The sequence below is a fragment of the Emydura macquarii genome, unplaced genomic scaffold (assembly GCF_026122565.2).
Source record: "Emydura macquarii macquarii isolate MOO-44397 ecotype Brisbane River unplaced genomic scaffold, CSIRO-AGI_Emac_v2 contig_295, whole genome shotgun sequence".
NCBI classification, from domain to species: Eukaryota; Metazoa; Chordata; order Testudines; family Chelidae; genus Emydura; species Emydura macquarii.
In genome coordinates, this window is record NW_027130432.1 from 14,887,549 (window position 1) to 14,899,809 (window position 12,261).

Below are 12,261 nucleotides of genomic sequence, written 5' to 3' on the forward strand. Positions count from 1 at the left end.
ATTGTCAAGGCTGTGCAGCTAGTCGCTTTCACCAGCCCTGAACTCTCTTGGAAGGCAGGAGAGCGGAGTGGGCAAGAGCCGGTGCTTTGACCGGGAGCTATGGACGGGAGTTGAGAGAATTACAGCGTTGGGACCCCAGTTCTACTGGACAACGGAAACGTGCAGTCCCATAACACCTGCTGTGTGAAAGGTGCCCTGGTGAGACGCTCTGAGCAGCTCTTCTCCCACCGGGGGCTTCTTTCTCCCCAGCAAGCTTGTTTTGTGTCATCAATCAGACTTCGAGCAGAGCGGGCACCAGCCAGCGCTGCGCTAATCCCTGCCTCCCCTCCCACTGTAGGTGCCCTCATGCCTGCACTCCCAGACTGTGAACGGGAGCCACTCCTGAGGCTGGGAGGGAGGGATCGCTTGCATCCTCCATGGAAAGGGCTCGGTACTGCCACCTGCCTGAGCTAGTTACGTTTTCAGAAGGGCACCTCCTCCTAACCCTCTCCCATAATCCTAGAGTAAGCCACCATTGCCAAAGTGACTGGATGGTAAATTTAGGGAAAGTGTGTGTGGGGGAACGCTGAATCTCTCTGGGCCTCTGTTTCCCCATCTGTCTCCCCCCAGCAGGCTCCGTCCGCTGGATAGTGAAGGAGGAGTGCCTTGGCAGTTCCCCCTCCCCACAGTGCGGAAAGAGACCATGGCAGGCCCAGATCCCTGTTTGGAAGGGCCTGACTGGGGCTGGTACCTCAGGCATGTCCGTAACCTGAAGCACCTGAGCATTGCTACTGAAGTCAGTGGGACCAGGCACGTGCTGCAATAGCCTCCTGAGTTGGGACCCAAGTGACTCACTTCTCCTGTTAATTGTATGTGCCCTCTCATGCAATGGTTTCCATCCAGGCAAACTTGTACCCCTGGGGGTACGGAGAGGTCTTCCCAGGGGCACATCAACTCATCTAGTTCAGTGTTTCTCAGCCCAGGGGTTGCAGCCCCTAGGGGAGTCGGGACAGGTTTGCGGGGGTCACAAGTGCATGGCCAGCATTAGGGAGCAGCAAGCAGGGCAATTGCCCTGGGCCCCGCACCACAGAGGACCCCACGATGCTAAGTTACATGCTTCAGCCCTGCTGCCTGTGGGTCAGGCCTTAGGCTCGCAGGTGAGGAATGGGCTCAGTAGCACCCTGAAACGCCAGCATAGTCGTTCTCTTCCAGTCGATGTATTGGAGAACAATGCGGTGACGGTGAGAAAGCCGGCCCTTGTTCAGTAGCAGTGTGCGCTGCCGCTTTGGCGTTTCTCGGTCTGGTTTGATAAGCCAGTTGCTTTTTAAGGGAGGTAGAAGCTGGGTATGGTGAGACAAATCAGCCTCCTGAAAAGGGGCACAGTCATCTGGAAGAGCTGTAACACCTCATGTGGCCTTGTGGAGCTTTCTGTGACCTGGGAGATAACCTGCTTCTCTGCTATTCCAGCACATATGCGCCCGTGAAGCCCTTTCTTCGCGTGGACAAGGAGAAGGTAAGGCTGGTTCCAGGCTCCCTGTCCTATCCCCGTCCTGATGGTAGGGGGGTTGCAGAGCACCCTGCTCACCATCCCACTGGTTGACAAAACCCCCACTATTGGTCTCCTCGGGATCGTTTCCCGTGGCTCTTCAGCGCTGACAACACGGGCGACCGTTCCAGCCCTGACTGGGAAACAAACGTCTTTGTCCAACAACTCCATCCCTAGTGCAGACAAGGCTGCGTGGGCCCCGAGGTAGTTAGATGTCAGTGGGCATTCCTGTATCTTCACAGCGAGGGGTACTGTGAATTTCTCAGACTCTTCGCTTCTTGGGTCGCCTTCTTCCAAAGGTTGCACCATGTGATGCTGGTCCCACAGCTGATCTTGCATTCAGTCGCCATCTGAGAGGGTCAGTAGTGGGAGAGCACAGCAGATGCCTGCAGCAACCAAGGAATGTCAGGCTGACTTGGCAATGCACAAATTAGAAGAATGGTTCCAACCATTTGAGGAGGGAAGTTCTAGGTCAGCCTCCCAGCACGGGGAGTGGAGGCAGACAGCCTAATGAGGATGGAGTGTGAGAAGTTTTATGAAACGGGGATGATGTGATGGGGTTACCTGCAATAGCAGGGATAGGAGTTTCCCTTCCGGCCCTGTGTTCCTCTGATCTGGGAGTCTTAGTAATGTTGTGAAGTAGCGAGTGTGTTTGCAAAGTGCAGGAGCCTCTGCAGCTCTGGTGCACGTAAAAGACCCGCAAAGGCTCCTGAGTTCACTGGTGAGCCTCTTCTGCGTATGCTTCTCCCCTCCCTGTCTTTAGGCGATTTCCATCGCCTGAACTCTGGACCATGACTTTCTTCCAGGTGCAGATCTACAACCCAGCCTTCTTCAAATACATTCACGACCGATGGACCGAGCACCACGGGCGATACCCCTCCACAGGGATGCTGGTGCTGTTCTTCGCACTCCATGTTTGTGACGAGGTGGGTTCTGAAGGGGTTGGGAAGGCTGCTGGAGCAGATCCACGAATCTGGGGTTTTCCTGTGACATGCCCTGCCCACCACGCTGGCGAGGGGCAAACTGTCCAGCGAGGCGCTCGCCAGTAACACTCAGTCCTAGCCAGCGGCACACAGCTGGTGACATGCCTCACGTCCCTACATGGGAGCCTGGCATTGCTGACGGCTGCACGGTTGCCAGTTGTGAATGTCTCCTAGACAGCAGCTTGCCACTACTTTCTATCCATCTCCAGGGCCCCCATATGTGGGGGAAAAGGGTACACTTTACCGGGGCCCAGAGGCCCTGGGTGGCCCAGCCTGGGCTGCAATCCCCATTACCATGAGGAAAAAAATCAAGGCTAAATTGTAGATCATGCCTGAGGATATTTATAGAAACTTATTTCCCTGTATCTATGTATCTATTGCCCAGATCTTGTGAGATTTGCTTATTAAATGAGATTTACAAAAAACAACTGCAGCTAATTTTCAGTGAAGTGTGCGGAGCCCTACGGATTTTTTGCACACTGCCAATGACTGTGGCAGAAGCTGAAAGATGTTTCAGCAAGTTAGCACTCATCTAAAACTGCAGGCGTTCTACAATGAAGCAAGAACGGTTAAGCCACCTAGCCATCTTGTCTATTGAGTGTGAACGTGCAAGAGAACTGGACTTTGAGGGGCTAATTCATGATTTTGCAATGAAAAAAGCCAGAAAAATAAAGCTTTAAAGTGAATTGGCCTAATTATAAAATGTTTGCAGTCACATTGGTCCATTAGAATAAAAATCAAGACATTGACAGGATATATCTTTATAATGACCAAAAGGTTACAAAATAGTCAGCAAACTTGTCGGAGTCTCAGGCTGGGTGTTATGTTAAATAAAAACAGTGAAGGGGGTCATTTTTCAGAAATATAGAATATGTAACAGTAATTTCAGAATTCAAACCTTTTTCATGGCTCATGAGATTGTATGTATGGGATGAAGGATTGTGGTGGGATGGGGGGCGACGGCATGGGTGTGTTACAAGTTTGTACTGGGCCCAAAAAGATTATGCTTGGGCCCTGTCCGTCTCTTGCTGAAATGGCTTGAAAAAAGCCAGTCCAAGTTCTGTATCAGACTTGCATGTTTTCTGCCTCTGGGCAAAGCATCTGCTCCCTCTGGGTGTGGTGATGATTTGCCATGAGTTGCAGCCTGGCAACTTATTCAGGCTTGGCTTTGCCCTTGTAAGGATTCTGCTTTGCGGTCTGGACTCCGGTAGTTCCTCCCTTTAGAAACTCTTCATTCAGGCAAAATGCAGCCGAAAGCTGTCGTGTTTCAGAGATCCCAAGGTCAAAAGGGGCCACTGTGATCTAGTCTGATCTCCTGCATGACCCAGGCCAGAGACCTTTTCCCCAAAAGGGTTACGTAATGCAGTGGTGTCCATAAACTGTGACCCAACCTTAAAAGAAAGAGAGCCCTTGCTTCCACCCTGTACCACTGACACTCCACACCCAACTAAAGAATGAGGCCATGCTCTTGACCTGCCTAGCACATCAGGGGTCACGTGGACTTTAAACTGGAGTAAAGAGGTTGCTTGTGGGATCAACTGTCTGTCTGTCTGTACCACACATATCCCGGTTTTAAGTTCCAGACTGATGCACAGAAAAGGGTTCCCTGAGTAGACTGCTGTGATGTACCATGTTAGCTCCCATGTTACTCCAGGGTCAAGCATGGGTCCAGCAGGCTAATGTCTGATGTGTCAGAGGCAGGCAGAAACACCCAGAATGCACCTTCCTGCCCCTTGCTACAATCTGCTTTATGCCCAGAAGCAGCATCTCTGCCTGCTTAGCTTTGATGCTCTTGATGTGACCAGTGTACCCCCCACTCCCCTCTGGCTGCAGGTGAATGTCTTTGGATTCGGGGCAGACAGCCGGGGCAACTGGCACCACTACTGGGAGAACAATCGCTACGCAGGGGAGTTCCGGAAGACTGGAGTGCATGATGCGGACTTTGAGGCCCGCATCATCGACATGCTGGCGAAAACCAGCAAGATCAAGGTTTTCCGCGGCAACTGATGCACTGGACTCTGTCCTCTAGCTTTCATTTCAGAATCAGGTTTCAAGAGACGGGGTAGTTGTCAGTGGCCTTGCTGTGACAGATCCCCGCCCAATCACAATGAGCTACAGGGCTCAGTCTGTGACCCCGCCTGACCAATGGACTGGCCAAGGGGGGTACTTGGTCCTGCCAATCAATCATGCTTCGGGACAAAAGGAGACTTCTTTTTGTTTAAAAGTTCCAGATGAAAAGGATTTGCCAACAAAGCCGGCCCCTGGTTATATTGGAAGTTTCTGGCTCGGTTCTCCTCACAGTCAAACCAAATGCTGCTCTTTTTAAAAAAAACAAAACCCAATAATGATAATTTCAGAACCAAGCCTAACCAATCGCGGCCACAGGCTGAAGGCAAAGCTGCATGTTTCAACCACTCAGATTATTTTTCCATTGGCTCCATTTCCCAGTGCAATCACACTAGCCTGTGAGCCTCAGCCCCGACTGGCCCTATGGAACGGGGTGGTTTTTACGCAAGCCACCGCAAACTCTTTGGAGCCAGCTTGGCAACCCCCGGGTAAACGCCTCCTTTTTTTAACGCTCTTTGATAATGGCAATCGCTCTCTCCAGCCTCTCTTTGGTTTGTACAATCAGGGTCAACATGCTGAGCAGACGATCAGTCCCTTTTGGGCGTGGGCACAATCGCTTTGATGGAGGGAGGGGGGGAGGAGCAGAGGAAGGGGCGCAAGGTGCATCTTGGCTTTTTGACGGCCAGCTGAAGCCAAACCATTAGGAATGGAGCCTGCTGAGGAGATCTCTTGTTGAGCAGAGGATTTTAAAGCCCTTGGAAGCGTCGAGAAGGAAGATTCTGCCTGGTGGAGAAGTAGCATCTGGGTGCTCCTGGCATAGGGTTTTGGCAGACTCAAAGTTCTGAAACTGGCCAGTGGTTAAAGCTGGTTGGGCACTAGTCCCAATGGGTGGGAGGAATGGAGAGGCGGGAGAATCTCCATTTAAAGCCTGGTGTCTGCCTTTATTCCTGGGAGGGGGCAGTGTATTGTTCTAGGGCTGATTAAGATGATCAAAAGAAGAGAAGCCATGCCAAAGGCAGCTAAGAAATCTGTAGAACCTGTGGCTTCGACCCCTTCCCTGTCCCCATCCTCATCCCACTTGGGTTTGGAGAGGGAAGGGGGTTTCTCTGATCTAGAACCATAAGGCATTTCTTCACCCTACCTCCTTACACCAGTCCCTTCCCCACAAATCTTGGCTCCATTTTCTCTTCCACAAGAACAACAACAAGAAGCAGGCCTTGTAGGAACGCTGCTTTCTTGCAAAGGCAAGTTATGATGCAAGGGAAGCGGTGGCCCGCAGCTGGGTAAACTCCTGCTTTTCTATGTTCATTGTAAATTGTCCAGCTCATCCTCGTGTCTGAATGGAGCTGTGGTGTAGCAACTAGCCAATTAGCTGAAAGTCGCCAGGCTGTGGCAAAGGGACTATCCGGCAGGGTGGCGGTGAGCTGATCTCATTGCTGCAGTGACTCTCCTCTCTCTCGATGACTGCTTCTCGGTATTTCAGACACTTATTTGCCCCTGCAGAGAGACTGCTGTGGCAGCTAGTGAGAGTTGGCCAGTGGGCATCAAAGGAATACTTGTTAGATGAAAGAGCAAATTGTATAACATTTAGAAATATGGTGAATGAAGTGTGTTTTTAAAAATGGAAAACAAAATCAAGAAGGCCCAAGCCTGAGGTGCTTGCCCCATTTTGAATCATGAAGGACCTCTAGAATTTGACCCAGGCATGTACTAATGGTCTTTGGGCAGGAGATTGAGTTAAGGGTCATGGCAAAGGCTTCTATGAAATCTTATAACCACTGGAAGGAATATCTGATGCACACTGACTTTCACAGGTTCCCTTTCACAAGCCGAGACCTCTTTGTGCACCCTTAACTCATCTCGCCTAATGAGGAGGTTTTGTCCTTCCTGGGCATTCATTTTAGCTTGAATTGGACCATGCCACTAGATTGGAGCCCAACCTAAGCCATCTAAACCAGTCCCTGCTTTTCACTGAGGACTGTCTGCCTTTGTGGGGTTTAAGTCTACAGACACAGTCAAGTGAGAGCTCCTGGCCTAATGGCAGGATGCAAAGAGAGAGTGAAATACCCACGTCCAACTACAGAGGTGGCTTCCCTGTTTGTTTGGGGAATGTGTCCAAACTGGGGGGTGTTCCACTAGGGAGCAAAGCCTGCAGCTATGCAATGTTATCAAAAGTATTAGCGGGCTTCGGAAATTGAAGGAGAATGGCTTCTTATTTTTTGGTTGGTTGGGTTTTTCAGGTAGGTATCTGATGGACTAAATAAAATGCAATCATGCCAAACAGTATTGAATGGAATAATTTATTCCGGGTTGTGTGGTATGGGGAGATGCAGTGCCCACAGTGGCCCAATCTCCTTGTTGCAATAGTTTATTTAAAAAAATCATGATGGGGAAGGGAGTTCTTCTATTTTTGGGAGGGGAGGGGGGGTATCTTTGACTTTTCTGTATAGCAATCTCTCCTATTTTGGGTTTTCTTCCTTGGGCCTATGTGTTTTCTGTCTACAGGCCTCTAAAGAAAGAGGTGGGTGAAGGTCTGAGGCTGTTTTTTAAAGCTAAAGGTTCTGCTTGTGATGTCATGCAATCACATGACATGCTTGCCAAGCAGTCATTTTGGATAATCCAGGACGAAATAGGGAACTCCACAGCAGTGACTCTCTGAGGCTTGTAATAACGTATTGGAAACCAAAAGTCAGCAAGTCGTTGCATGCTGGGGTGTTTGATAGGACAGCGAAACCTGTGTTTTTTCTGCACCCCTCTCTTCTTGGGAACCAGGGGAGGGAGAAGTGATTTAGTTCAAGCCCAGTCTCAGCTATCTATTTTTTTTGAAGAAAAAAAAAAAAACAACCCATGAGCAACAAAGAGTGCCTTGAATCACATCTGTCTGTTACACTGGACTCCACTCACTGACCACGCTGTGTCTGGGTTCATGAACCATGCCAGGGTGTTGATGTTGTCTGCTTTAAGTAGCAGTCTTGGCTGCTTTCTTCACTGTTTCCATGCTGCCACGTTAAAGACAAGTCCAAGTGAGGTGCTGGTGTTAGCTGAAAAATGCCACTAGTGGGGAGAGCAAAAAGGCTGCCAGACTCCATCTTTTCTGGAGATGCTGCTGGAATTCCAAACCTGCTGCCGCTCTCGGCTCCAGTTGGTGCAACGGGATGGGGAAAGCACCTGATTAAAACTCCAGTTGCAGTCTTTGGCCGGGCTAGTCTCACTCCCTGCTGATAGGCAGAGGCGGTACTGGCCTGACAATCAAGGAGTGACAGGCACCACCCTACCCACTAGTGGGATGTTTCCAGCCTGTCTGGAACCCAAGCGCCAATCTGGTGCCTTGGTCTCTACAGAGCACCCTCCCCACAGTTTGGTGGGCATTGCCCAGTGTTAGGAGAATGTGAGTGATTCTGTTTTCCAGCTGACTCCATCTCTGTTTTTTGGGAAACAATCTTTAAGGACCATAAGGACTTGTTAACGCTTTTTTCCTTGGCAGCCTGGCCAACGAAAATACCTGCACGAGCATGCTGCCACCTAGCCGCGTGGAAATGGGAATGTGGGGTGCATCGTCTATAAATACCACGGTACTGTACATAGAAGAAACTATGCACAGGCTATAGGCAAGGCTATGGGCACTGGTTCCTCCCAGCACGGAGCAGAGATGGAGAGGGAACAAGCGGAACCAGCCCGAACCCAATTGAGATTGCCCCAGATTATCATCTCCATCACCATCCAAACATTTCAGAAATAGCCTGCACGTAGAGTTGGGGCTGCCCATGGATCGGTGCCGGCCCTGACGTGCTGGTTGCTGCAGAGAGGAGGTTTGCCGGTTCAGGGCTGGAGGTGCCAATTCTGCAGAGATTCCTCCTGCACGTGCTCAGTTTCATGCAGCTGAGTATTTCCATTTGAATCAGGGAGGCTTCTGGTGGATTCGGCCCTAGAATGCCACCAATTGGAGAAATGGACAATTTCTCTAGGGTGTGCCCATGGGTCCTTTAGTACCCTACTGAATTTACAGTCATCTTCTGGATGCCTTTCACTGGTGGGGCTTCTGGTAAAGATGACTCATGCGTGATCCAGCTCAGTCATCAGCCACCCCTCCTGTAAACCAGGCCTAAGAACAACTTGGCAGCCTTTCCTATAGCCTCTGTGTACTTTGCTACTACTACACACAACTGTCTTAAAACAACTTATTTTAGTTGTTAAAAGGATTAATCCAAAAGGTTCTGTTCCTCTCCTTCCATTGTAAGCAGCCTGCACAGCTGTGCCTGCTCTCTTCTGCCCTTTTGGTTTTGGTATTATGCGCACTTTTACTGTATTGGGGGGTTTGTTTTTGTTTTCTTTCATGTGCCACGGTTGGATTTATTTTATGTTCTGTTGTACAAAATAAAATCTGTATCTGTTCATTCTCCTGGCGTGTGTGTATGTGCATTAGGCCTGTGGTGTTACATGGGATTTCATCTTCATCTGAAGATGAGCAGTAGATGGGAGTCACTACAGTCCAATGAGGTAAAATGGTCAGATTGGCCAAAGCCTTGATTTCATTCTAGCCTCCTCCAGCCCATCTGCTGTGTAGGGGCCAGAGACCACTACCTTTTCCATACTCCATGCAAAGCATTACGTAGGTTAATTGCTACCCATTATACCCAAGAATACAATCTCAAACTCTTGTCTCACTCACCTAAACCATCCTATCATAACAACTGCTCGGTCGGCCATTCCATGTAATAAACATATGCTACTTCAACAATATATAGTACAAGGACTTACTTACAGGGCTCTGTTCTATTTTTGGATTACATTCCTTTTGAAACGATTACTGCACATTTAATGAATAACATAAATTCAGCAGTAGTCATTCGATAATGTGGTTTCTTTTTACAGTGCAAAGCAGGCTGATAACTTTATCCAGAACACAAATGCTATTCAGATCTATAATTTCATTAGAAAAGGCAAAGTTGCGGGGGAGGAACTTTGATGCCAGGAACATGCTCTGTTGTGTATCACTCATATTTTCCACCAGCAGGCTGTCCAGGAGAAATTGAGAGGAAAGAATTAAACTGTCATGCCCATCCCAAGAAGCCCTGAGGCAGGGAATGACAGAAACATGCACAGATCCAGTGGAGAGTTGGGTGTGGGAGATGATAAATGATTGTTATGAAAAACAGTGTTTTTTGTCTACTTTTGATTGTCTCAAGCATGCACACGTGCGGTAGCAGTAGGTTCAGAGCATCCCAAACATTTACCAAAGTCTGAGATGGTTTTAGGAATCAGCAACCAGCCTTTGAGGAGCCCTCCTTCCATCCAATTGCTGGGGAGTTTAGTGCTAGACCCTTGCCCAAAGAAAAGCTTCCTCAGAGTCCCTTATAGATTTTCTCCAGACAAAGCACATGACCTATTAGGGGTATTACGAGTTAACAATTTCCCTAGCGACAGCCAATGAGAATTCATTATTCTCCTTATCAGCAAAGCAGCTTCAGCAAAAAAAACTTACAGACACCCTGAATCAAGGTCACATTCCCTTCCCTCCTTCATCCACTCATAAATCTGTCTTTTCACTTTATCTATCCCAGTCAGTAAACCTGCAGCTGTTTTTGTCTGCTTAAACAAGGCCAGATCTTCTGACTGTGGTGTCCTTGCGCCAGTTTAGGGGGGCAGGGGCTAAGTGCACAAGATGGCTGTGAGTGATGTCACATCCAGTTTTCTCACAGCAATCCTCTCCATAAAGGTCTCATAACATGAAGACCTTCACTTATAACGAATTCAGTATGTTACTAGTGAGGCGGCCTGGCATAGCCTCAATTGAGATCCAGGAAAGATCTTCCCGCTGGCACCCTTAACTTTCATTTCTGATTTTGCCTCATTAGGGGCAAGACTTTCTGTAGTCTCCCTCAGGAGAGGCCTATGGTCTGTAAAAGCATAAGCTGGTTGATTTTCTTCACTATCCAGCGCATCAGTGCCAAGAATTAAAACTCCCACCACATCCAGAAACTCATGCTCACCACAATTGGATTCAAGGCTAAATTAAAAAGCCCCATTGCCATGGGGCACCATCCCAAGAACGTCTCCGACCATTTGTGTTCCAAATCTTCGCTGACCCTCTCAATTGCTTGTTTAATATTGTGGGTGGAGTAATGGACGGCAACCCTGGTTTTGCCTGCCTCCGGTTTAGCAACATATAAATAATTCCTTAAATGGGGGCGCCCAAGCAATATCTATAAACCAATCAAATTCATTCCAGGGCATACATGTTACATTTGTATGGAATATGTATTTCACTTTTGATTGGCTGTATTTCAACTCAGGCACTTGAAATTTAACATCACCTCCTTCAATAGCTACAATATGGCAAAAACATTTGTTTTCATGTGGATGATGATGAAGGATACTATTTGGTTACCATGTTAGGTGAAAATAGTTTGTGTATATACCCTTCCTTGGTTGTAAATAGAATAGATAATGAGGGAAAACTCCATCTTGGATCTAGAATCCATTTTGAGTTGGCCTCAGACAGGCAGGATGCTGACACTTGGCAGGCAACCAGCAGGCGAAGTCTGCCCAGTTATAGTGAAAGGCGGGAAAATTCCAGCAGTGGACTGGCTAAGATCGGCCCCTGTGAAGCTATTTAAGGCTAAGAGCTGCCCATCTGAGTGGTAATGTGGCTAGGTACCGTTGTTTTGCACGGCTACGGGTCCAGGATGAGAAGCAGACGGAACAGACTTATCTGTGGAGATCCGGATCCAGCAAAGGAGATCGTGACCAGCACTCCCTAGAAGGGAGAGAAAAGAAACTGTAAATACTCTCCCAGACTGGGGGGAGCCAGGGAGTTGTGTTCTAAGGCAGTGGGCCTGGGGTTCACTCCCCCATCCTGTCTTGACAGCAGTGTTATCAAATTAGTGTTCCATTTTGTGTTAAGTGGGAATTGTGTTTCTGACGCGTCCCAAAATAAAAGTTGTTTGGTTGCACCTTACTGAATATCAGCCTCAGTCAGTTCACCCGGTGACAGATCGGGTAATCAGGTAAACGAATTAGGGAAACTAACGTTTTTAGGCGTACAACAGAGGTCACAGATTGCATGACTTTCTGGGTCCTACGTGACTTCTGGGGCAGCCCTGGGGACATTCAACTGCTGACTGGCGGCCAGCCCGCCAGAGCAGCGAGCTGGAGCCAGCTGCAAGCCCTGGTAGCTCTGTTTCTCCCCCGCCTCTAGGGTATGTTTACTAAAAGTCAGGGACAGGTTGCAGGAAGTTGTGAATTTTTGTTTATTGCCCTCAACCTGTCCCTGACTTTTACTAAAAATATCCAAGACAGAATCTTAACCTTAATTATGAGTTACATGATGCACATTAGTCCAAAGCCAGAAGGGACAATTTTGATCATCAAGTCTCACCACCTGTGTTAAGACAGGCCACAGAACTTCCACAAAATAATTCCTAGAGCAGATCTTTTAGAAAAACATCCTATCTTGGGTTAAAAGTTGTCAGTGATGAAAAATCCACCACCACCCTTGGTAAATTGTTCCAATGGTTAATTACCCCCCCACCCCACTTAAAAATTTACATTTTATTTCCAGTCTCAATTTGTCTAGCTTCCATTTCCAACCATTGGATCGTGTTAGACCTTCCTCTGGTAAATTGAAGAGTGAGACACATTGTGGGTCAATGGACTGCTTGGAGAAACCGTGCAGATTCAGGCACA

At 48.4% G+C, this 12,261-nt stretch overlaps 1 protein-coding gene across 3 annotated transcripts in view; it reads left to right on the plus strand.

Annotated features, from left to right (window-relative positions):
* ST3GAL2 (ST3 beta-galactoside alpha-2,3-sialyltransferase 2) overlaps nucleotides 1-8,972 on the plus strand; it is an 84,067-nt gene extending 75,095 nt beyond the window's left edge. For all 3 annotated transcript variants that reach the window (XM_067553289.1, XM_067553308.1, XM_067553299.1), the window contains exons 6-8: nucleotides 1,447-1,492; nucleotides 2,332-2,451; nucleotides 4,342-8,972. In XM_067553289.1, the coding sequence (XP_067409390.1) occupies nucleotides 1,447-1,492; nucleotides 2,332-2,451; nucleotides 4,342-4,515 (340 nt within the window). In that variant the 3' untranslated portion in view covers nucleotides 4,516-8,972. The remainder of the gene's footprint in view (nucleotides 1-1,446; nucleotides 1,493-2,331; nucleotides 2,452-4,341) is intronic.
* The last annotated feature ends 3,289 nt before the right edge of the window (nucleotides 8,973-12,261 follow it).